Source organism: Pogona vitticeps, chromosome 5, assembly GCF_051106095.1.
Source record: "Pogona vitticeps strain Pit_001003342236 chromosome 5, PviZW2.1, whole genome shotgun sequence".
Lineage (NCBI taxonomy): Eukaryota > Metazoa > Chordata > Lepidosauria > Squamata > Agamidae > Pogona > Pogona vitticeps.
The window spans coordinates 196247976-196272784 of NC_135787.1; the positions used below are offsets into that span (position 1 = coordinate 196247976).

Below are 24809 nucleotides of genomic sequence, written 5' to 3' on the forward strand. Positions count from 1 at the left end.
GCAGAGAGTAGATCCTAAGAAGAGGGCATGAAGGACATCCATGCGCCCACTCAGCTGGGTGCATCCTTCTCCGGAGGAGCAATGAGGCAAGGTGGTCATGGCAGCAGCTTGAGAGGGAAAAAAAATGCTGGCCAGGCACTTCCAAATTAAGGTAGTGGTGGCGGGCGCAGTGGCGTGCGCAGTGGCGCGTTTCCCAGCCTTAAGGAACCCCAGGCCAGGAGGAGGCCCTTCCATTATTGCCTTGCTTGGTGGGGTTTGGACGTTCGGGTGTTTGCCCCGCCAGTCCTCCGAGCTACCGCCTGCGCCTCCTTCACTAGGAGACTCCAGCGCTCTCGGCTGCTGGTTTGCCTTGTGCTGTTTACTCCGAGCTTTTGAGAATCTGCCCGTTGAAGCTCGGCCTTCAGGCCCTCCTTTTCCTGTCCCTGGGTCACCTTTGGAGGCACCTGGCCCTTCCTGCACCACCCCAGGGACGCCTTATTGTGGGTTTGACTCTGGCCTGTTTCACGTTGCCAGCCAGCGACTGGAGGGAGGGCTTCAACCGTCGCACCCTTCACTTAAACGATGTGCCTTTTTGGCGTGACACCACAGTGCGCCTGGATGACTTGAGAGGCCAAGGCCCTTGTTCAGGAGAAGCCCCCTTCTGACGCTGGGCTGAAGAACGTGGCGTCGCTGCTGGGTGTGTGCCTGCGCGCACCTGCTATGGACCCAAAGGTGAGGCACCCAAGCTCTGATCAGCAGAGTTTTCTGTGTACACAGAAACAGCAGCAACGAGAAAGAGATCGACGCACGAATCCACGGCGGGGACCTCCCCGGAGGCTGCAAGGGAGCTTCTCCATCTGTGGCTTGTGTTCTGCTGTTGCCATCTTCCTCGCTCCTGGGGGAGGGAGAGAGAGAAAGAAAGAGAGGGAGGGAGGGAGGGAGGGAGAGGGGGCTCCTGGGTCCCAAACGCAAGGCTAAGCAGCTGCCTCTGTTGGTGTCAGTTGTCAGCAGGATCAGAGCAAAGAGCCTGGCCTGGCCAGAAAAAGAGAACCCCAGTGGAGTGGGGGGGGGGTCGGGGAGGCTGGCAAGGCACTGGCAGTGGCCGGGAGGGGGGGAGGGAGGAAGGAGAGGGAGGTGCTGGCTGAGGCCACCCTGGCCCACAGTGGAAGGGCGTTCTCTCGCCCTCCGGAGGCGATGGGCTCTCCTTCATGGGAGCAATTTAAACAGAGGTTGGAGGGCCACCTGCTGAGGACCTCAGAGAAGCAGGGCTCCCTGGCATCACCAGGGGTGGGACTCCGTGACCCTTGAGAGAGACCCTTTCCAGCGGCGTTGTTTGCTGAAGCTTCTCAGGCTGGCCTTGGGCTCCTTCGCCCTCCTTCGCCCTCCGAAGCCCTCTGGGCCCTTCGTGGCCCTTCTTCCTTGTGGGCAGCCGCTCCCCCTCTTCGTGGGAGGCTCACTGTGACCGAGATCACGAGGGCAGAGGAGGGACCCTCCTCCCAGATGGGCTCAGGGTCCACTCCAATGCCCTTCACGTCTGGGGCAGCAGGCAAGAGGCTGAGTGAAGGGCATGGGTACTTATGGGGCATAGAGTAGGAGGTGGGTCTAGGAGGTGGGTCTTGGGGCCCAGATTTGGGGCTGGGTGCCGGTTGTGGGGACTTCCAGATGTTGTTCCAGATGACTCAAGGGCCCATCAGTCTTGGTCCGCATGGCTAATGGCCAGGGGTGATGCTAGAGGCACTCTGTCTGCTATTACTACACAGGAGGGAGAGAGAGAGAGAGAGAGAGCGCCTGCCTGTGTGTGCGCGCGAGTCCTACTGGCAAGACTCTCAGGTCAGGTCGACTTTCCCTCTGACCTGGACCGGCGGTCAGAGTCCAGTTTCTCAAGAGAAGCCAGAGCCAGCGCTCCGTCCACCCTCCTTGGCCTAATTCCAGAGCTCTCAGGAGAGACCCTGCACTCTGCATAGGCGCAGAGGCCTCCTGAACTCAGCTGTGGGCCTGAGGTCCCACATTTGGCCTTGGAGTTAAGTGTGGCGTGGTCGTGTGCTTTTTTACAGGTTGGGGGGGGGAGAAAGAGAGGGACAGAGGGCAGCCCCAGGGTACGACGGAGGGCTCCTTGGAAGAGCACCCGGGGGGGGGGGCAGAAGAATCCGTGCAGTTTTGGAGAGGAATGGGGTGAAAGGGGGGACAAAGCGGTACTCTTGGTCACTTCATCCCAAGGGGTACGAGGTGGCGGCGGCGGCCCGGGTGGGAAGCGTTTCTCACGACTGAGTTTGTATTTTAGTTTTACTTCTGTTATTTGCAACTTTCCTTTTAATTAATTAAAGAGAGAGAGAGAGAGAAAGGCGCCCGGGCGCTCCCCCTTTCCCCGTACCTGTCCAGGCGGGGCGTGCTCTGAGCCGCCCGGCCGCGTCTCCGCCACTCCTGCCCGCGGTGGGTGGAGACAGAGCGGGCAGGGCAAGGCAGGGCAAGGCGGGGCAGGAGAGGAGCAGAAGCCCGACAGCCCTGCCGCCGGCCGCGCCTGCCCGCCTCCCGCCGCCCTCCTCCCGCGGTCCGGAGCCAGGCAGCCCGCCCGCCCGCTCGCCCGCCCCCAGGGAGCCGTCGGTCGGCCATGGAGGAGGAGGAGGAGGACGGGCCGGCGGCGGCGGGGGCGCCCTGGGGCGGGGGCGACGGGTCCCCCCTCTACGACTACAGCCGGATCGTGGGGCCCCTGCGGGAGCCCGGGCTGCCCAAGGCCGGCCCGACGGAGCGGCGGCCCCCCGGCGGCGCCCCCGACGGCGGCCCCCAGCCCCACCACGCGGGGCACGAGACGGCGGCGCAGAGGTACAGCGCCCGCCTCCTCCAGGCCGGCTACGAGTCGGAAAGGTGAGCCCGGCCGGCCGGCGGGGCGGTGGACGGGGGGGGGGGGCGGCGGCGGCGGCGGGGCATCGCCCCGGGAGAGATCCGGCCGGTGCGGCGGCCAGGTCTCCCTTGGGCATCGCCCCGACTGAGGTGGGCGGGAGGGCGTCTCCGTGAAGCCAGCGGGGCTTACTCCGAGGAGACCCGGAGCGGACTGCGGCGCCAGCTGTTGCTCTTTGCCAAGTTCCTTTCGGCCAAGGAGTTGCTTGGCATTCGGTTCCACACACAAACACACCCCGGAGGTTTTCTTTCGGGGGGGTCTCTGCAGGAGTGACTCCCGGCGGGATCGGGCCCCGCTTGGCTCCGCATCAGGGGATGAGCTGGGTGGCTCCTCCTCGGGGCTGAGCCCTGCTCGACGGACCCCGCGAGGGACTCCGGTGCCGGGAGCCGCCAGCCCAGGGAGGGAGGGAGGCAGGGAGGCAGGGGAGCAGTGGGGGATGCCGCAGTGGGGGGTGGAGGGTTTGGACGACCCGGTTCCAGAGGGAGGGAGGGAGGGCCGGTGTGTCGTCGTCGTCTTCTTCTTCTTCTTCTTCTTCTTCTTCTTCTTCTTCTTCTTCTTCTTCTTCTTCTTCTTCTTCTTCTTCTTCTTCTTCTTCTTCTTCTTCTTCTTCTTCCCGGGAAGGGCATCGGGTGGGGATGGGGGGTCGACCCAGGCCGGGCCCCGGAGTCCCTCGGGTCCTCGGGGTGGCTTCTCGACCCACCTCTTCCTGCAGGCCCTTGGATGCGCTCCCAGGGCCAAGCGGGCCCTTCCCGAGCAGGTGCCCCCCCAGGGACCCCGGGGTGGTATAATGTAATTTTTAAATTAGAAAACTGGAAAAAGTTTAGAGGTATATAGAGCCCACCGGTATCTCCTTTATCCCAGGTGGTGGATTTAAGCATTTCCTAGATTTTTTTTTTAAAAAAACAAACTCTTAAGAATATATCAAAAAATAAAGGGATAAATAGGGTAAAAAAACTGGATGGAGAAGATGAGAGATAAAGGAACTATAAAAGAGATTTTGGGAGGAGAGGGGATTTCTTGGTTTAATATGATTCAAATAGAAAGGTGGACAAGGGAATGGAATAGTAAGGAAGGGAAAAGTAGAAAAATGACAAAATTTGAAGAGATTATTGAAAAAAGATTGAAATTAGAGCAAAAGACAGAAAGAAAGGGAGCTGTAAGTCAAATATATAAATTATTAATTCAGGACGAACAGGATACACAAGGATTAAAAACACAGTGGCAATATGATTTGGATAAAGAAGTAATAGGAGAAGAATGGGATAAAATGTGGGACCAAAGAATTATGAAGAACATGTAAAAGAAAAATTTTATAAGGTAATATGGAGGTGGTATGTAACTCTCGTAAAACTGAATATATTAAATAGAAATGTATCATCACTATGCTGGAGGTGTAAAAAAGAGAAGGGGATGTATATACATATGTGGTGGTCATGTGAACTAAGAAAGCAAGAATGGAAGCAAATTTTTAAAGAAATAAAGGAAATAACTGGATTAAGAATTCAAATGTCCCCATCAATGGCTTTATTGAATTTGGTTAAGAAGGATCAATTGTTGAAAGGAAATAAGGACTTAATAGTAATAATGATTACGGCAGCAAGGTTAATTTTTGCAAGAAACTGGAAAAATGATAACCAACTCAATTTAGAGGAATCGTATAGAGAACTATGGGATATGGCAATTAATGATAAACTGACATGTGGTGTGAAAATAAGAGGCCTATTGAAAATAATGATTTTAAGAAAATATGGAGTGTATTCTTGGAATAGGTATTTTGGAGAGGGAAGGGGTAGACACCGAGGGAAGAAACAAGGAAGTTTTGGAGAGAGAATAGACTGAATGAAATTTAAAGTATTATTAATGTTAGCCCTGAGGGTGATGGTGGCATTGGTGTATTATGTAATAGTATTTTATTGTGGTGTTAGGTTTATGTAGTTTAGGTTGGATGTTTGTTTAATAAATTTATTTTTAAAAGGGGGGGGACGTCGAGGTGGTGTTTCCAGGCCCTCTCCCTCTGGGCCCCTCACTGCTGGCCCTGCCAGGGAGCCCCCATCGAGCGACCTCTCTCTCACACACACACACACAAACCGGCCTCCCGCATCCACCCCCCCCATTCACCCCCGTTGCCTGTCAGGCCTGCCTTTCCTGGCCAGTTCGTGCAACCCTTCCTGGCTCCTCTCCACCAAAGTGCCCTTGGCTGCCCGTGGTCATCTCTGTTTCTGAATGGGGAGTCAGGGGACCCTGGGGTAGACCAACCCACGGCCCCCCCCACCAACATGGCACAAAAGGAGAGGGGCACCCGGGCTCGTCCTGTGGTCCTCACTGAGGTGGATGCAGCCAAGTTGGCATCGCGTTGGTTTAGCTCCAAACTTGGCATCCGTTTGGGCCCTTCACCCCCCGTGTCCCGACATTCTCTCCTCTTGAAAACTTCCCTCCTGTGTAGACTTACCCAGGTATACAAGCCTCACGAAAAAGCAATAGGGTCCACTTTTCACTGGTTTACTATTTATTATTTATTTGTTACATTATACCCTGGCTTTTCCACTCAAGATGGTACATCTACTTTTAAAAGAATAAAGACAGACAAAATCTTATTTAGATAACAAATAATTAATGAAATCAGATAAATCAACCCTAATGTAAAAACCATTAAAATTAAGCAAATATGGTTAAAGCCATTAAAATTAGCAAGAGATATTGATTAAATACAACATAGCAGGGAAACTTAGCTATTGTATGTCAGTCAAAAACAATGTAGTTTTGCTCTCTTCTTAAATCAGTCAGCAAGCAAACTTCTTCATATTAATAACATGTCAGAACTGCTTCCCCACCAGCACCCTTAAAAAGCAGCTGCTTGGGCTTGCTCACCTCTGGCGTTTTAATGCTGGGATGCGCCTGTTCTGTGGTGCTTCGTCACTTCCAGGCACTTTTTGGAGTCCACGGCCCTCCTTTGATGCGCAAAAGGATCAACCGTCCTCCCGAATCGCCCACCCCTTGATCTTTGACGGGTGACCATCAAAGGTGAGGGGGGAAGTGGGGGGGCAGTTCCCATTGAGCCTGCCTCGGTGAGCCTGTCTCCTGGTGAAAACAGCAGAGACTCTGTGGGGGGGGGGCATCTGGAGCCTGCTTCACCTGCTGGCGCCGACTGTGGGCCATGAGCACTTTGGCCATCCAGCCTGCGGTGTGTCTTCCTTTGTTACAGGCGGGTGGCTGTTCTGCAAAGTCCCTGTGGTTTCTACAGGAGATTTTGACCATCTCCTCTGAGGGCTGGTGTGTGCATGCGTGCTTCCACCCGACTGTCCATCTATCCACAGCCATATTCCTCCCTTCCCGCCTCCCCTCAAGGCCACTTTCGACTTCTGGCCTTTCCCTCCTCTTGTCCCTCATTTTAGGTACCTCCCCCTCTCAATCCCTCTTACACCTCCCTGCCAGTGAGGTGAGCCTGGGTGGGGGGTCAGTAGGATTCATGGACCACATTTGAACGTTTCCTCCCATTTTTAATAAGACAGCCAGCATGAAATCAACTCCCCACCCACCATCTCTGCTGGCTGAAAGGCCTGGGGGATTCCGCCCCCCCCCCCAGCCTCCTTCACTTGAGGTGGACAGATAACCCAGCCACAGAAAGCAAGCCACCGTCGTTCTCAGGCTTCTGGGAGGTTTGCAGGGGCTTGTCTGGGTGCAAAAGGGTGCAACTGGAGGTCAGCCACCCGAGAGGCCTCTTTCAATGCTCTTCCCTGCCAGGGGCTTACTTGAGCCCTGGCACGGCCCAGATGGCATGCTGAGCTGATCCCAGGGAGCACAGGAAGGTCCGTGGCGGTGGTGGTGGTGGGGACGTGGGGTCAGGGTCCCTGTTCCATTGTGCCCATCCTGTGGGAGAGGTGTGGGTGGCTCGGAGTGACCGTCCATTGAGGGGGGGCCTGGGGAGGCTCACGCAAGTGGAGGTGACAAATAAATAGGGCAGAGAAGAGACCACTTGTGGCGGCTGTGGAGTTAATGCACTCTCTCTCTCTCTCTCTGTGTGCGTGTGCGTGTGGCTCTTGCAGTGAATTAAAAGGTGTCTAAGCGGCTGAGCAATGGCTATGATTTAATTTTTCTGTAAGTGGTATCTGACGATTCTCCATCTGCTGGGGTTGAGCTGGGCGGGGGTGGGGTGGGGGAGGGGAGATCCTGCTGTGACCCAGGGTGGATGCGTGCAGCAAGGACCACTGGGGCATTAGTGGGCTGCCTTTCGCTTCAGGGCCTGAGCTCTGACGTCATGACTTTGCAGGGCTTAACGGGAATTGGGGAGACCCCCCCACCCCACCCGATACCTGTGGTGGCCACTGCGGGGGGAGGGGGCATGCCTGTGGGAAATTGGCCAGAAAGGCAGTTTTGTTCCAGCCAAGAGGATTTCGTGAAGCAGCATCAGCAGGAACCCAGATGTGGATGTGCGGAAATTTCACACATCCAGGGGGAAACTGCAAAGCCCTCCCACCCACCCCCATCCTGCTCGCTCCCAGTCTCCAATGTGCAGAGCTGCTGGATTGGGGCCAGGTAAAGCTATGGGCCCTCTAGGGCCAGCTAGATGCTGATGGCGTTTAATCCTGTCCTTACTCTCCAGATGCCTACACACCCCATGGGAAAAAATAGAACTAGAGGAAGTTACTTTTGTCAGCTACTAATGCCGAGTCCCCAGCTGGTCATTTCCCAAGATTTATAGCCAGAAAAGTAACTTCCATGCTCTGGATGAGCATGAAATGGGGGGAGGGAAGCAGGGAAGTTCTGGCTGTAAATGCCCATTATGCTATGTGGTCCTGTTGCCTCTGCCCTCTGCTGACCGTAATGGCATTTTTAAAGGTGTTTGAGGTATGGAAGGGGTCGTTTTCTGATGGTCAGCCCAATTATTTTCTGCAGCCAAGGGGAGGTACAGACTCTGCAGCCCTAGCTGGGATCCTCTGCACACCCCTCGGCCCTTCCTCTGTCTTCACCCCAACGTAGCTGTAGGGGGAAGGACGGCTGTCTTGCCAGTCCCCACATTTTATCTTTGGGACCCGCAAGAGTGGATGGAGGAGTGGGCAGGCTTCAGCCCTTTGCGGACATGAAGGTGGGTGGGGGGAGAGGGGAGGAAAAACTGTAGGGTGAGGCTGGAAGGGTGGCAAAGACAGAGAAGAATGCAGGGTTTCCATGAAGTGCACAAGGAATATGATGAGGGGGGAAGGAGTTTCTCTTCATGAGGTCGAGTGACATGCCCTGCCACTTAAAAGAAAAAGACAGATACCACCGAAGGTTCTTTTTGGAACTTAACTTTTTTTAAAACCCCAGTGTTATGACCCAGTAAATGCATATATACATGACTGAAACAGTGACATCTATGTTGGCTTGGGCATGTTGTGAGAATGGCTGATGGTTGGATGTAAAAGATCTCCTGTATGGAGAAATTAGTGCAGGGAAATCGCTCCAGAAGGAGGACCCCCAGCTGCGATACAAGGAAGCAATCTGCAAGCAGGACCTGAAGGCCTTAGGAATTGGACCCTCAAACCAGATGGGGAAACCCTGACCTTTGAGCATTCAGCCTGGAGGCCCAGCAGGCTGAGGCAAAGAGGAAGTCACAAAAGCAGCAAACCAGGGAGCTGGACGGGGGACAGACTCTAATTGTCTCCAGGGTGGAAGGGATGGTCACTCTCGAATTGGCCTTCTCAACCACACTAGACATTGTTCCAAGTCCTCCATTCAGAGCATGTTACCATTGTCTCTTGAGACTGAAGGATGCCTAATCTACCATATTTTTCGCACCATAAGACACACTTTTCCCCACAAAACGGGGGTGGAAAGTCTGTGCGTCTTATGGAGCGAAGAAAACAGATTATATTTTCCTGTTTTCTTCTCCTAAAAAATTGGTGCGTCTTATGAAAAGGTGTGTTTTATGGAGCGAAAAATACGGCAATCTGCTTCTGATGGGATTGCTAAGGAAGGCTGAAACCAAAGGCCCTGCCCGCCGGCTCCTCCAGGCACCAGCCTCAGCTGAGTGGAAGGTGGGAAAGTGCAAGCCCCCATTTTTACAGGTCAGAGGCTAGTTAGGCCCATATTGGATGTACAACGGAAACCTAGATGCAGGAGAGGGGGGAGCTGAGGCACCATGTAAAGAGAGGTAGACTTTATTCCAGAGGATGCACACAAGAGATATTCTCAGTCTGACTTTCTCTGTCTCTCTCTCTCTTCCTCTCTCTTTCACACACACACACTTTTGCAAAACCAGGACGTGGGTGTTTAGTCGCTCGCACACAAACCGCCGGAAATACTCTGTTGTGCTGTGTACTTTTTGTGGCACAACCTTGCCCAGCAAAGCTGCTGCTTTGCTATTTCTGCTTCGGGATAGAGCCGTGACGTGTGGAGCTCTAATCTCCACAGCCCTGCTCAGGGGCCGAGTCAGCCCAGCCGGGCCTGCCCTGTGGCAGCAGGAGGCAGAAGGCAGGAGGGCGCCTCTGCGGGTGGGCAAAGATGGGGCACCTCCCTCTGTCCCCCACTCCATTCCATGCCCCCAGGCTGTGGGGTTGATTGGAGGGCCTTGGTGGACTGGCTGGAAGCCCAGTCCTATTCCTTTGATGCAGCATTTCCACGTGCCAGAGATTTCAGAACACAGAAGAGAATGGAGTCAAGAGAGGATCCCGTTGCGCCAGAAATCCTGGTCAGTTTTCATCCTGCTGGTCTTGCAAACGCCTCTGAGGCAGAGTGGAGTGGAAGTGAAGGCTACGTCCACACAGGCTGACGTGGGGAGACCTTTGGGGTCAGGGAGGCTTCTGCCTTTCCCTTTCCTCTCTGCGTGAAAGAGGCGGTGGCGTTGGGCACTGGTCACAGTCAAAGGGACTGGCTCCTTCACCCTCTTTTAATCAGAACTTTGCTGCTCGCTGCCCTTTGGCTTTGGTGTTTTTTTGTTTCTGCACACAGGCAGATCAATAGATGGCTAATTCAGAGAATCCTAGAGTAGGAAGGGGCCTGAAAGTCCATTCCTGCTCAAGGCAGGAAGCCAAATCAAATAGTTCACCTCTCTCTCTCTCTCTCTCTCTCTCTCTCTCTCTCTCTCTCTCTCTCTCTCTCTCTCTCTCTCTCTTTCTCTCTCTCTCTCTCTCTCTCTCTCTCTCTGTGTATATGTGTGTGTGTGTGTGTGTGTGTGTGTGTGTGTGTGTGTGTAAAGCCACTTGAGAGAACTGCAGTAAAATTTGAATAAAAACAGACATGGAATTAAAACCTAAAGGCATATTTAAAGCGCACCAATAAAAACAAGGACAGCACACAGAAAAGTCCTACTCTGTCCAGTTGAAACCCCCCAAGCTTTTTTCCTGAATAAAAAACCACCGTTGTCTCTGGCAGGAGGAAGACAGGGGAGCGGGGGGGGGGGGCGTTCCTAAGCTTACGGGTGGCCTGGAGAAGAGCTTGCTGGCTTGCTCTGGCCCCCACCCCAACAGGCCGGTGGAGAAGGTCCTTCAGCAGAAAGCTTTCTTGTTGGGGCTCCAAGGCTGGCCGATCTCATCCGGCCAAAGCCTTCCCGGTCCGTGGCAGCTCCTTTTTCGGGCCACGGGAGCCACGTACGTGGCTCCAGGGGGCTTCGGAGGGGTTGCCGCCGCCGCCGCCGCCGCTTCCCTCAGCCCGGGGCAAGGCTCGGGGAGGCCGGCGTCAGTTCGAGCCCCGGAGGGGGCGAGAGGGGGCCGGTCCTGCGCCTGATCCGGCTCGCACCGACAGGGTTTGCGCCTCGCCGGAAGACTCCGGTGCGGCGGTGGGTGGCCAGCTGGCCGGCCGGGGAAGCACCCGTCGGTGGGACCGTGGGTGGATCGGCCCCATTGCAGGGAGAGAGCGGCGCGATCCGCTCCAGAGGCGCCGGGCGGGGGGGAAACGGTCGGGGACAGGCGGAGGGGAGCGCGAGGAAAGAGGGGCGGTTTTCCACGACAGGCGCCAGCTGAGCGGACCGACTCCGTTTCCTTCGAGTAGACCCATTGGCTTTCCACCTGGTCCGTCTCCTACACGGAAGCAAGAGCCAAACGAGTGAAAAAAGAGAGCGAAACAAAAAAAGGCGAAACAAGACACTTCCTTCCCCCACCCCACCCCAAACACACACGCTCACACACCTCCGCTCCTGGAAGGCAGGAAAACACCTGCCCAGCGCCACGAGAAGGGTGGATGGGGTGCCCCTGAAGGCCGCCCGGCGGCCCCTCCCTCCCTGCCTCCCGCCGCTGGGACGTTGCCTCGCCTGCTCGCCCCGGCAAGCTCCTGCCCACCGGGGCCGCTTCCTCAGACGCCTGGCGGGTCGCCCGAGGTGCCCGAGCCGCGCAGACCCTCCGGCGAAGCGGGTGCCGTCGTCTTGGCCCCTCTTCCCGCCTCTCCGGAGTTCCTGTTTCAGCCCGAGACCCCCCCTCCCACGGCGACCAACTCTCCCCCCCCCCCCTCAAAAGACGTTGTGGAGAAACCAGGGCACCTCCTGGCTTGTCCTGTCCGGAAGCCCTGTGGCCAGCCGGGGGTGTGGGAGGGCCCCAGCCGGAGCCACCAGCCCCCCAAGCACCTTGGAAAGAGCGGCTCTGGTTGGGGGGGGGGAGCCTTTCTCTCCTGCTCCCCACCCCCCACCCCGGCCCCCTCACACCCCGGAACTGGGGAAACCGCTGTGCTGGCTGGAAGGGACCGGCCAGAAGGGACAGCTCCGGGCGCTGGGAACTCCTGCCCCCCTTGGGGGGGGGGGCTCCTCTTCAGCCCGCTCAGCGAATCAGCTGTGCTTTGATTACCCCCCCCCCGTCACGCCCATCCTTTCTGAGAAACCTCCTTTGAGCCACGGAGGCGGCATGCCCATCCGGACCTGATTTGGGGAGCGTTTGTGCTTCTTCTGCAGCCTCCTAGCACTGGGCGACCCAAGCCGGGGAGGGTGGAAAGCTCCCTTATTAGGCTTGTGAGGTTTCCCTCCCAGTGGTCTAAGAAAGTGGTCTTGGAGAATGACATTTAAAATATTATTAATGCTAGCCCTGAGGGCGATGGTGGCACTGGTGTATTATGGAATTGTGTTTTATTGTGGTGTTAGCTTGATGTTGCTTAGATTGGATGTGGGTTAAATAAGAATTTTTTTTTTTTTTAAAAAGTGGTCTGGGAGTGGCCTTACAGCCAGATGCGCAGTATAGAAGTGGAAGGAAGGAAGGAAGGAAGGAAGGAAGGAAGGAAGGAAGGAAGGAAGGAAGGAAGGAAGGAAGGAAGGAAGGAAGGAAGGAAGGAAGGAGATGATGGATAGAAGGAAGGAAGGAAGGAAGGAAGGAAGGAAGGAAGGAAGGAAGGAAGGAAGGAAGGAAGGAAGGAAGGAAGGAAGGAAGGAAGGAAGGAGATGATGGATAGAAGGAAGGAAGGAAGGAAGGAAGGAAGGAAGGAAGGAAGGAAGGAAGGAGATGATGGATAGAAGGAAGGAAGGAAGGAAGGAAGGAAGGAAGGAAGGGAAGAAGGAAGGAAGGAAGGAAGGAAGGAAGGAAGGAAGGAAGGAAGGAAGGAAGGAAGGGATGGCGGGAGGAAGGGAAGAAGGAATCACCCATCCTTGCTTCTGGTTTTCTCCAAGGACCACTCAGGTCCCGCACCCCCATATTTTTTGGCTCAGCTACCTACATAAGTGCTGTTTGCCCATAGGCTGGGCTGGCTCCAGAGGCATCACCCAACTGTCCCCCCCCCCACCCGTGGCTCCTTTCCTACAATCCTTGGGCGGTGGCTGACTTACCCCGCCACAGACAGCAGCAGCACCTGGAGCAAGCAAAGAAAGCAGCGGCTGGTCCTAGCTGCCCTTTTCCCTTCTCACACCACCCCCAGGATAAAGCAACGTTGGGAGCATTAAAAGCAAAAAAAGAGAGAAAAGTGTGCTGCTTATAGACCTCACCCTGGCACTTAAAGCACTCTGGCTCAGAGCATCGCTCAGCTCCCAGCCAAGGCACAGAGTGAGCCCGCGTGGAAGGAAAAGCAGGGCCCTCCCTGGCAGCACTGCCCTGGCTTGTGTGGAGGGGGACCGGCGTTTCCTGGTGGCTTCCCAGTAGGCTGAAAGTTTGGCCCCTCACCCATTTTTTAGAAAGGCCACCCTGTGGGATACCCCATCATGCTTCGGTATCACCGTACGCAGACACCTTCTCTCCTCTTGGGACGGAGCGCTGCTCTATGGGGTTTGCCCCCATTGCCTCTGCCGGCATCTTGGCTTCTTCCTTTCATTCTTGACCCCATTTGGGGGACACAACATGACCGTTTGGTCCCTGGCCAGGAAGGCTCTCGTGCTTTGGGCCTGACTAGCTTTTCTGGGCTGAAAAAGGTTTTGGTCAAGTGCAAAGGAGAGGGCCTCCCGCACCCCTCTTCCTCAAAGAGAGCCATTGTGGTGTGCAGCAGAGAGGTCTCCCGGTAAATTAAAAACAAATGACTTAAGACTAATTTCTCTTCCTCCTGCATCTCAGCTGGAAAAAAAATTAGTGGTGAACTTCAGGAGAAAGCCTGAGGCCTGGGTTTGAGAGAGTCTCTCTCCCTCCCCCCCCCTCCCCCCCCCTGCTCCCAACTCTCCAAACCAGGGTTCCTTCCTTCCTTGGTGGGCACATGCACGCATACTCGCCTGCTCCATAGCTTGAGAGTCAGGAGAAGAGAGAATGGAAAGGGAGGAGGGGGATGGAGGAGGGGGAGTCACGGGGGGGGGGGAAGCACCACAGCATCCCTTGATCTCTCCATCAAAGGGATCTTCTCCATTTGAAGAGAAGTGTTGCTGAGGCAAGGAGGGCCCATGGGGGGGGGATTTGAACATCTCCTAGACCCCCCCCCCCCCGGTGTGGGGTCTCTCAGGTGTTTCTAGAAGAGAAGCCTACATTGGGTGGAGGTGGGAGAGAGCAGAGGCTCTGGAAATTGCTTTGGGTGCCACAGCTGCCCAGGGAGGGCATGGGAAGCAGGGAAGGTGGCGGGGTCCTGAGCAGCCAGCTGTGTGCCCTGTTGCTTGGACAGCCCTTTGCAGTGGGCTTACCTCCTCCCCTTTCCAGGTTGTGGGAAACTATGGCCAGAATCACATAGCCCTTGGTTGTTCACAGACCTGCTTGTTTTTCAAAGACAGCTAAGAGGAAGAGAAGAGGGGCAGAATCTGTTTACCGATCATCCCAAAGTGTAGGACAAGCAACCATGGGCTCAAGTTCAAGGAAGCCAGATTTCAGTTGAATATTGGGAAAAACTTCTCAACTGTTAGAGCCGTATGACAGTGGAACCAGTTACCTTGAGAGGTGGTGAGCGCTCCCAACCGTGGAGTCATCTCTTTCAAATGGAGAGTCATCTTTCTTTATTGTTTTTGTTCAGCCAGCAGTAGCAGCTTTAAATTTGTTCCAATTGGTTGACATTGTTTTTGCCTGCTTTCTGCCCAGTGTGAATGCCTGGTCCAATGCAAAGGGGTTCTTGCAGGAGTGCCAGTCCCCCTCAACCAAACACCTCTTGGCTCCAAACTATTCCTTCCTTCCTTCCTTCCTTCCTTCCTTCCTTCCTTCCTTCCTTCCTTCCTTCCTTCCTTCCTTCCTTCCTTCCTTCCTTCCTTCCTTCCTTCCTTCCTTCCTTCCTTCCTTCCTTCCTTCCTTCCTTCCTTCCTTCAGTTTAAATGAGAGAAAGACACACAAAGAGAAAGACAGAGAGAGAGAAAAAAGAAATTACCAGGTAGCATCTTGTTAGTACTTTTTCAGCATCTACTGCTGGAACTCCCTTCCTCTGCCCCTGCTGAGTCCTACAATTTGTCATCTGGACAGCTAGAGCCATTTCACCTGTGGAATCCCAATTTGATGAACTGGGAATCACAGCACATCAAACCACATTTCCCCCCCCCCCCCGCTGTATAGCTGTGACCTCATGCACCTCATTAGGGTCATCATAGGTCACCATGTGTAACCTGATGGCACAAATCACAGGCACCTTATGTTCTTTGCTCTGGCCACTGTTTTTCTTTTGATAGAATTGCACAGGGCTTTCTACCCCCACCCCGGCTGTATCACACTCAGATACAACTTGTGGTCTGCTTCCCAGCCTTCCTTTCCACGTGCATGGCTGCCAGGCCAGCTGTCACCCATCCCAAACTGGTTCTTGGGAGTGAGTAAAGTTGCAGTGAGGAGGGGAATGGCTCTGCGCATGTGCAGAAGGATACTTCTCATGATGGGAAGGTCTGAGGGCACAGCGCAGACTGGACCACAGCAGGGAGCAGAGATGAGAAGATGGACAAGTCTGATCTCTCCCCCTGCCCCAACAAATTAGGATGCTTGGACCAGTTTATTGCCAGTCAGCGGAGGAGGGGGAGCTGGTGGGGAGAGGCACGAAGGTGCCCCTGCATGGGGGACACAAGCCAGCAATGTGGGGCTGAAAGGTCCAGTGATGTTCCCACCCACCACTGGCAGATTTATATCTTCCTCTCACTCGGAGTTCGGATCTACTGTTCTCTGGCTGGGAGACAGAAATCAATAAACCCACCTGGCCAGAAATCATGCAGGAGCCAAAGGACTGGCCAGTTTAAATATTTCAAATGTTTAATGATTTCTAAGAGAGAGGGGGGAAGTGGTGCATTTGAGGAGGGGTTAGCTTCCCCATAAACTAAGCAGCTTTGGCACATCTCCCTCTGAGAAGTCCCCATTCATTGTAGAAGGGCCTCTCCCTAGGTGAAGAAGTACAGGATGGCAGCCAAAACAATGTCCCCCCCCCCCCCGGTGGACATGAGGCTAGCAGTTGTGGACTGAGATGCAAGAAGCTCAGGTTGAACTCTCTGCAGGCCACCATAGGCTGTGATGACTAAAAGTCCCTCATGTCTCGCCTGTCCTACCTTGTAGGTTTGTTGTGCTGCTGAAATCTTGCTGTGAGCTTCTTGGCACAAAGCGAGTCAGCTGGGACTGCAAGGGCCGACGCCTTCCAGGATTCCTGAGCGTGAAGGCAGGGCAGCAAAGCCTGCTACGGGGAGACTAGATTCTTGCCCCCTTCCTCGGCTTTTTCAGAACTTCTTGCGCCTTTCCCCTAAAGAGAGACATCAGGGCTGTGTGCCCCAGAGACCGCAGACTAAACCGGTTGCCTCCATGTTTCAACACGGGGCCGAGTCTTGCTCCCTCCAGAGTGGGGAGGGCCTGCCCCACATCCCAGGGCAGGCAGGCAGGCAGGCAGGCGCCCCCATCTGTCCCTGGCTGAGCTTCTCAGACTGGCATGGCTCCTTGTGTCCACCTTTTGCTTTCACTAGCCACAAGCCCAAAGGCTGAAGCGCTTTCACGGGGGCAACCCCTACCCACACCTCAGTTTTGCCAGCCGCTGTGAGCCCCCTGGGAGGGCAGCTGGCTCGGCCCGGAAGGCCCCTCTCTCCCACTGGCTTCGTTCTTGCGGAGGGAAGCCCATGGACAGGGCAGCCTTTCCTCCGGGTCCGTCTGCAGCATCGTGTGCTCCGTCCGGCCACTGAAGGTGGGCCAGGAGTGTTCTTGGAGGAGGGCCATGCGTTCCCTTTCTGGTGCTGAGGGGGCTCCAGCGATGTTAGTTGGCAGAGGGGGGGGCTGTGCGCGCATGCCTTCACTCTCAGAAGGGCATCAAGGGTTCTGAGGTCATGTGAGGAGGGAGTTCAATGGGAAAGGAAGAGGGAGAGAGAGAGGAAATTGGGCATGAAGCCGCAGCTCCTCGTGGCCAATTATTGGTCCGGAGATCCTGGCCTCATCACCGGCACATGACCGGAGGGAATGGGAGGGAGCAGAAGCACACTGTCCAGACCCTACTCTCCAGGTAGCTGATCTTTCCTGCTGGCGCACGAACGGGTGGCCCTTCAGGGGCCTCTGGGAGTGCGAGTGCAGAAAGAACTGCCCGTTGCCCTTTGGGGTCATTGGGTCAGCCCTCTTCGTCTGCCGCTGCAAAAAGACCAGGCCCTAGGGGGGCACCAGGAAGAGCAGGGCCCTTGGAGGGGTAGAAACTGGCATGGGTTGCAGCCTTTCTCGTCGGGAGCCTGGTCTTCCGCGGGCAGCTCTGGACATCCAGATGGGGTCCAAGGGGTGGGTGGCGGCGGCGGGGGGCTCTCCCGAGTGGGGCCAAAGGGCCACAGAATGCAGGACCTACAGGCTGCCATCATTAAGCTGAGGTGCAACAAACAGGTGTTAAGATCACCAGGGGAGGCCTTTCTCTCAGCCCCTCCTCCGTCCCAGGTGCGTTGGGTGGGGGCACAGCTTCTGGAACTCCCCCCCCCACTGGAGGCCAGCCTGCCCCCCCTTTTGGTTGTCCTACCGCAAGCGGACAAATACTGTAGGCCTTTTTCTACAGGGAAGCCTTCCCTTTGTAAACCAGCTACCAGTGTGTGTGATGTTTTAAAGGGATTGCAATGCCTTGTTCCTTTGAATGAACATGGGTTTCATCCTCTGTTTTTAATAATATTTGATGGTTGCTAAATATGTGTATACTTAAAAGAGTTAGCTGGGTTGGTCTGTGGTGTTGCTGTTTTTACGCGAGTCTTTTTAACGATGTAAACTCCCTTGAGGGAGAGAGGTGGGCTAAAAATATTTTGAGGAAGGACAAGAGGGGCACCCTTTCCCAAGGGGCAGGGGGTCAGCCACCCTGGTCTGTTGTATCCAACACAGAAGCGGGGGGGGGGGGGGAACACCCAGGAAACCCAGGGAGCGAAGCCCTCAGGCGCCACACCTGATCAAGCCCGGCAAGGGCTCTGTCCTTGCAAGAAACCTGGCCGCTCTTTGGCCTGGGGAAGGGGGGCCGTCCGGCCAAGAGAGGGTCCCCTCGCCTCCGGTTCGGGCTCAGCGCCGGCCCTCCCGGTCCCGCACCAGGTGGGCAGAAAGACAGGCGGCGGCCCCGGCCAGGAGGGAGGGCGGGCGGGCGGGCGGGGGGCCCTCACCGGCCAGCCTTCGCCGCCCCTCCGGGCCCGTCCTCTGGGTCCCCTTTCTCCGAGCCACGGCGCCGCGACCCCACCCCCGCACTGCCGGGGGCGCCGCCCGAATCCGACCGGAGAAAGCCGGCGGAGGATGAAAAGGCAGGGCGGCTCCCGTCAGGCGGGGATGATGCCGCCAAGCGCGGGCGCGCGCGCCCAGGCACGGCCTTGCCAGCAGAGGGGGGGGGGAAGGCAACCTCTTCTCTCCCCCCCCCGCAGCGCGCCCGGCTGAAATGTCGGGGGGGGGGCTCGTAAACGGTGCGCGTGTGAGTGCGCGTATGCGTGTGGCGGCGGCGTGTCTCCAACGGGGTGCGGCTTCTCCCGGCGAGGGGGACCGGGCGACGGCCGAGCGGGGCAGGCGGTGAAGGAAGGAAGGAAGGAAGGACGGACGGACGGAGAGGGCGCCCGGCGGGAGGGTCCGGCTCCCGCGGGCGCACGGGACGCCCCTCCGCAAGCGGGAGGGAGGCCCATCGCGCCTCCCCGGTGGAAGGAGAGCGACGAGCCCCTTCCCTCCGCCCGGTGCCCGGCAGGGAGGGAGGGAGGGAGGCGGAGGGAGGCGGGCCGGGGGAGGAGCCGCCCCGCCCCGGTGCGTGGCGCAGAGAAAGGCCCGGAGGAGGCGGTGGCCGGCGACGCGGCGGCAGCGGGAGCGGGAGCGGCAGCGACGCGCCACGCACACGCCGGGCAGCCCGCAAGCCCGCCCGCCCGGGATCGCGCAGCGAGGGACGGCAAGGGAAGGGAAGGGAAGGGAAGGCGGCCTCGGCCTGGGCGGCGGAGCCAGCTGCCCGGCCCGGCGCCATGGGCGAAGGGGAGCCGCCGAGGTAGGCGAGCGCGATGAGGCGCCCCGGGAAAATCGGGCGGCGCTGGGCTGGGCTGGGCTGGGCTGGACCGGGCCCGGTCGGGTAGCCGCCGCCCCCGGGCCGCGAGGCTGGAGAGTCGGCGGGCGGGCGGGCGCGCTTCGGGGGCCCGGGGGCCGCTCGGGGCTCGGGGCGCTGTGCGGCGGGCGCGCCGGCGGGGCGGGAGCGGGAGCGGGAGCCGGCCGCCGCCCTCGTCCCGCTCGCGATCCCCGCCGTCTCACGGGCTCTCTCTCTCTCCCCCCCCCCCCTCTCGGCAGCATGGCCGACTACTTGATCAGCGGCGGCACCGGCTACGTGCCCGAGGACGGCTTGACGGCGCAGCAGCTCTTCGCCACCGCCGACGGCCTCACCTACAAGTAAGTAAGTCCGGGCCCGAGGCGAGGGAGGACCGGCTCCGGCAGGACCGGGACCCGCCACCGCCCCCGCCGCCGCCGCCGCCGCCACGCTCCCCCAGGTCCCCGGCCGCGGAAGTGGACGGCCGCCCCGGCGCCGGGCGCCCCGCTTCGCCCCTATCTATGCCCGCCCGCCGGCTGACTCGACCGGCTGGGCCGAGCCTGAAGAGGGGGCGTGCCCGGCTGCCTGGCCCCGCGGGCGGCGGAGGGACGGAGCGGTGGGCCGGCGCCTCTGGAGAGCCCGGGGGCCTGGGGGATGGGGCGCAAGGCGAGAGGGGCCCAAGGCGGCCTCGGGCGGACAGGTGGACCGGGTGGGCGCCTGGCGGGAGGCTCGGGCCACCCCAGGCGGGAAAGCCGGGCGGCTGGCAAAGCAGGGGCGCCAAAGGGCCCCCTCCCCGGGGATCCGCGGGGCATCTCTCCGCTGGCCGGCCGGCCGGCCCTCGTGCTGCAGCAGCCCGCCGCCCCCACCGCTGAGGAGGCTGCCCGGAAAGGAGCCCCTTTTGCCCCTTTGAGAAATAGGAGCTGGGGTGGAGATGGGGGGCTGCCCTGTGGCCCAAACCACCCCTCCTTCCCAGCAGTGTCGCCAGGGACCCTGTGACCCAAAAGCAGGCAGAACAGAAAGAAGCATTTCAACAAATCCAGGCATCTTTTTTCGCCCTAGAAAAGTATTTAATATTTTGAAGTAAGAATTGCCCAGATCCTGTTGGGCCTTTACACTCATGTAAGGAAAACCGCCTGAGTCACAGGCAGCCAGGAAGGGAGCCAGCCCCTGGTCAATGTGACTTCTGAGCAAACTGCCAACAGAATTCTGGCCCAAAAAAGGAGAGGCTGGAACTGCCACCCCCCTGGTTGGATGGTGCTAAAGAGAATGAAACATTGGTGTGTTTGTGGGGGGGGGGAGGAAGCCACTCCACCCAGGTGTTGTTTGATGGGCCCATCCTGTTCCTGCTCTCTCTCTCTCTCTCTCTCTCTGCCCTGCCAGTTCTCTCTCTGGACATCCTCCCAGCCATCCCCCCCAGCCCCCTCCTCACACCAAGGGGTTTGGTACATGCAGGGGCAGGTCTACAAGCCTGTTCCTCTGCGGCAGTGTGGGGAGAGGGCTGCACTTGTGGGTCTGTAGAACAGAAGGAGGCTGTGTTTTCTATTGATCTGTTGCCATTGTGGAAAAGCAGCTTCTGCTGGTGTGGAGGTAATGTGGCAGGGAGTTCCACAGACAATAATGTGGTATGCCATGAATGCCTTTGCTTTGCTTCCCCTCACTCTCCCCACTCCAAGAAGGGATTCCAGTAACCTGTGCTTGAGGAGACTGGGTCAAAGGAAACATGCTCGCGCTGCGTCCATCTCTCGAGTTTGCTTCCTCGCTTTCCTCTTCTCCCCCATCTCAAAAGGCTGAGCCGAGCAGAGCGAGCCTGACAGCCGCTCCATTAACCAGATTACTCTCGTCATCCCTCCCCCTCCCCCAGCCAACCTCTGTTCGGCTCTGCTTTTTGCTGCATGCATTTTCAGATTGAATGCATTTTGCTTATTAAAAGGGTAAGCAGGGTTTACGGGTGAAGATCGACCCCAGTGCCTTTTTTACTGAAAGCCGCCGCAGCGCTGATTCTCTAGGGCTGCAGACAGACTGGTGGGGCCGTAGCGAGCCGCAGACGTTTTAAGAACATGAGTCACTGTTCTCATCCTTACTTAGACAGCGGAGGGAGGTGCAGGAGAAGATTGACCCCCCCACCCCACCCCCACCCCTTTCTGCAGCCTCTCTGCACATGGCCAGAGTCTCACCCTGGTCCTTCAAGAATTCGTCCGCTCCTCTGGGAGCCGGACCGCAACTGTCGCCACGTCTTGGGGTGGGGAGTTCCACAGAAATACGTGGATTATGCACAACGCACTGTGTTGCGCCTGTCTGCGGATGGGGCGGCATAGCTTCTGCTTTGGCCTAAGTGACCCAGGAAGACAAGGAAGGAAGAAGGCAAGGAGGCGGCCAAGCCTCTTGGCCGTTGCCAGACCCTCACCGACCCCTCCTCTCAGGCTGGGGAGACGATCCAGGCTTCTGCCCTTGATGTGCGCCCACCCTTGGCTTGATCCCTCGTTAAGATTGAAACGTTGTTTCAAAATGAAGGGTGAGGTCCCTGCCAGGCTGCCCTCAGAAAAAAATGTTTCATGTGCTTTTTGTAATTTAATTTGGTAAATAATGGCACTGATTAAAATGTAAAAACAGAATGTACACACGTGCGGGCATGCATACACACACACACACACAAACTTACCATTTCCCTGGATTCCTGACAGCCACTCCCAAGCAGGCCCTCTGCTCATCACTACCCCGAGTTCAGGACCACTGTGGTCCCCACCAGCATCTGCATGCAGCTGGCATCTCTTGCCTTCGTGGCGTATTTAACCTCCAGTGGCACTGGCCCTCGGAATACGTCCATTCCCATCGTTGGGAGGGACCCACTGGCCACTCCCCCCCTCCCTGTTTAACTAGCCTGAATAACACTGTGGGTTTTCTCCTCACCCACTGGGATTTCCTAGCGAGAGAGAGAGAGAGAGAGAGAGAGAGAGAGAGAGAGAGAGAGGCTCGGAGCACCCTTTCCGGAGCCGATGGGAGGCGGGAGGGCTTACCTACTTCCTCTCTTGCAGGTCAGTTTCTAAACGAAGCACGGGCCCTGCTCCCTGGTTTCTTTCGCACCGCTCACCTACCCTAGGGCTGCTGGTTTTCCCCTCTGCGTTGACAGATAGTTGGAAATCCAAGTCCTCCCCTCCTAAGCACTTTGTTAGGGTCTGTATGCTCCCTGGTGGAACGTCCTTCCAAGAAAACCTGCGCAGGATCCGTCCTGTAGGTATAGAGAGTCACAGGGGTGCTGAGTGGGCCATAGACCTTGCAGCTTTCTGCGGGGCTTACCTCTGTGTATTCATTTATTTGTCTGATTTCGATTTTGCCCAGCTGGCTACAAGGCCACTCTGTAAGTGTATGTAGGACCAGACTGCATGTGGATCGTGACTCGCAAATTGTTTCCTCCTGCAGCTTCTTGGGTTCATCGGGTTTTAAAACTTTGGTGAGACACAACTTTCTGGGCAGAAGCCTTTCTCTGCGGTGGGCGTAAGTGGGCCAAACAGAGCAGGAGGCTTCTGCCTGCTTAATTAGGTGTGGTGTTAGGCTAGTGGGTGGGTGATGTCCTGTTTTGTTTGGGAAGTTTTTAAGCCACCTTCTAGTCCTGCATGGGGGAGGCGGCTGCATTTAGTTACGAGCAGCCTGTTTTGGTGAGCAGGATAGCTTTTTCACGTTTCCCTGAGTCGAAGTCAAAGGTGGTTTTGGTGTCTGCTGCCCTTCGAAAATTAACCGCTCAGGCAGCAGAATGTCGCCGGCTGGCCGTGCCGGTTTCCCTCCCTCAGGTCCCGCCTGTCTCCTCTGCACTCGGCGGGTCTCAAGGCCCCAGCTGTCCTGCTTCAGACAAGCATGAAAAGGAAGGCGATGTGGATTTGTGGGGGGTTGGGAACTACATTTCCCAGAATTCCTCTGCCACCGAGCTCAGGCTGCCTGGGTAATTCTGGGAGTCGTAGACCAGAAGCCGAAAGCTGCCCATCATCCGCTCATCAAAGAGGGGAAAAAAATGTGGTTGGTCTGGCGTGCCTTTTGCTGCAGCGGCTTTTCCCGTCCTCTCGGCATCCTCCAGCGGCTGATGCTCCTTCTGCTCGGCTTCCTTGGGCTCGGCTGCTGACCAGGAGGTGTGGCCTCCCGTGGGGCGCCCCAGGCTTCTGCCGCCAGTGGTTGCGCACGCTCTGGTCGAATGTGGTGAATGTGGCGGCCAAGAGGCTGGGCTTTGCACTGGGAGGTTCCCGGTTCAAGCCCCACCTCTCCAGGAACTGTGCTGAGACATGGGCCCCCCCACCCCCCCACCTACCCGGTTTGCCCCAGTCCTTCCCCCCCTCATTAATCGTATGGGGCATAAGAGCAGTGGGTCAGCTCCGGAAAGAGCAAACGCTCCTGGCTCCTGCTTCCATGCGATGCTTGCCCTCGCCTGCTGGATTTCTAGGCATGCTTTATGTCTAGCCCGCATCCATTAAAGGTAGGGGAAGGCAAACATTTCCAAGAGGGAACCGGCTTCTGTGTCACAGGTTTTCTGACGCGGTCCCTGCCTTTTTGCACCTCTTGGAAGCACGGAGCCAGCCATCTGGAAATCTTTGCATCTCTGTGCAGTTCTTTAGAGAGAGAGGCTGGCACTGGGGGTAAACACCTGATGCTGAGCGTGGCAGGCTTGGTCCCCTGGGTGGCTGCAGAGGGAGGTGTGTCCTATTTAGCACAAAGGGGGGGGAGGGGGGAAGGGCCCCAAGGTTTTGTGATCCGCGTCTCATTTCATTTCCCCTCTGCTTCCTGTTGGATGAAGGTTGTTGCCTAAGGCAAGAGGAATACTCTGGAGGGGAAGAAGATGGGCCCCAAATATCCTTCCGGCTTGGCTGATGATGGGGCTTTTGTTGTTGTTGTTGTTGTTCCAAGACAAGGCCTTCCCTGTGTTGGGAGGAAGAGAAGGGATGAAGGAAGCAGCTAAGCAATGGCATGCGTGCCTTCTGTTGTGAGGTGTGTGGAGAGGCAGGAGGTGGGCAGATCAGAGGACACACATGGATTCTGGAAATGGCCAGGCCTTGAGGCTTGTCACGGAAGCCGTAGCCCTTGGTCTCTGACCCTTTTAGGGGCCTGGCCTCCGTTTTCGACTGCTTGCCTCTGGCTGCTTTGCTTTGCCTCCTGACTTCTGCGGCTCAGAAGAAGCCTCTCTGGCTTCCCCCCCCCCCGCTTGCCTGAGATGTGGGGTGTGTGTGTGTGTGTGTTTTGAACCCTGGCACCACCTGCCATCCAAAGCTGCTCTTCCCTTCCTTTTCTACCAGGCTCTTTCGGTCAAGCCAAGCTGTGACAATTCAGAGGACCGACCCCTCCCGGGTCATTTGTCATTCTGAAGTACTACAGCATTTAAATACCCAATGCTCAGGGAAACACAGTGATCAAAGCCTTTAGGTAAAACATGGCTCATGCAAATGTTGCACAAATTCGACTGGGGTGTTGGTTGGCCTAGGAGAGTCAGGGCAGGGCAGTGAACGGAGATGGTCGGGAAAAGACTCGGCAGAGCTGGGTTCCAATCCCCCACTCGGCCACAGAAACATGCCAGAGGTTGGGATCTGCTGGACATTTCAGATACCTTCAGCCTTCCTTCCTCCCCGCTTCTTTCAACTTATATGCTGCTCTACGAGTGCAGCGCACTCTTTTCAGGTGCTTTATAGCAAAATAAAATGTAGCCCAGCAACAAAATTTATTTATATATTTATTTATTGGATTTTTACCCCGCCCCTCTAGACAATGTCTACTCGCAAAAGGGCTATAAATAGAAGCAAGAGACTATAAATGATGCTACAGGAGGCTTAATATCATTTGTCAGATAAGGCGGAAGGAGAGGCCGAACATCAGATATAAAATCAGGCAGGAACGTCATCGAAGGCTTCTCTGAACCACCATGTGTTTCAAAGCCTCTTCTTAAGTGTTGGGCGGGGGGGGGGGCGCTGGCCGAGCTCTCACCAGGAGCTGGATCCAGGGCGTTGGAACTGCCGTGAAGAAAGTTGATTTCTGTGGCAGCGTATCCGAAAAGGCGAGAGAACTGGCGCCCACTCTTGCAAGCACGCGACCGTCTTAGATGCCTGTGAGCCTTGGGTGAATGAAGGCAAAGGGCTTTGCGTGTTGCCTGCTCACTTGCACAGAGGAGACATTAAAAAATTTGGAGAAGGGGGCAAGAGTTTCTGTTGTTTCAGGGGAGGGGAATAGCTGGTCTTGTCAATGT

The 24809-nt window shown here is 56.8% G+C and overlaps 1 protein-coding gene across 7 annotated transcripts in view; it reads left to right on the plus strand.

Moving 5' to 3' along the window:
• Positions 1–2707: 2707 nt before the first annotated feature.
• IMPDH1 (inosine monophosphate dehydrogenase 1) overlaps positions 2708–24809 on the plus strand; it is a 44682-nt gene continuing 22580 nt past the window's right edge. Inside the window, exons 1-2 of one of the 7 annotated variants that reach the window (XM_078376781.1) lie at positions 2708–2841; positions 18859–18957. In XM_078376781.1, coding sequence (XP_078232907.1) covers positions 18860–18957 — 98 coding nt within the window. In that variant the 5' untranslated portion in view covers positions 2708–2841; position 18859. Of the gene's footprint in view, positions 2842–18002; positions 18566–18858; positions 18962–22942; positions 23055–24809 lie in introns of those variants that run through there. The other 6 variants (XM_073002347.2, XM_078376782.1, XM_073002352.2 and 3 more) reach the window with 6 other exon arrangements.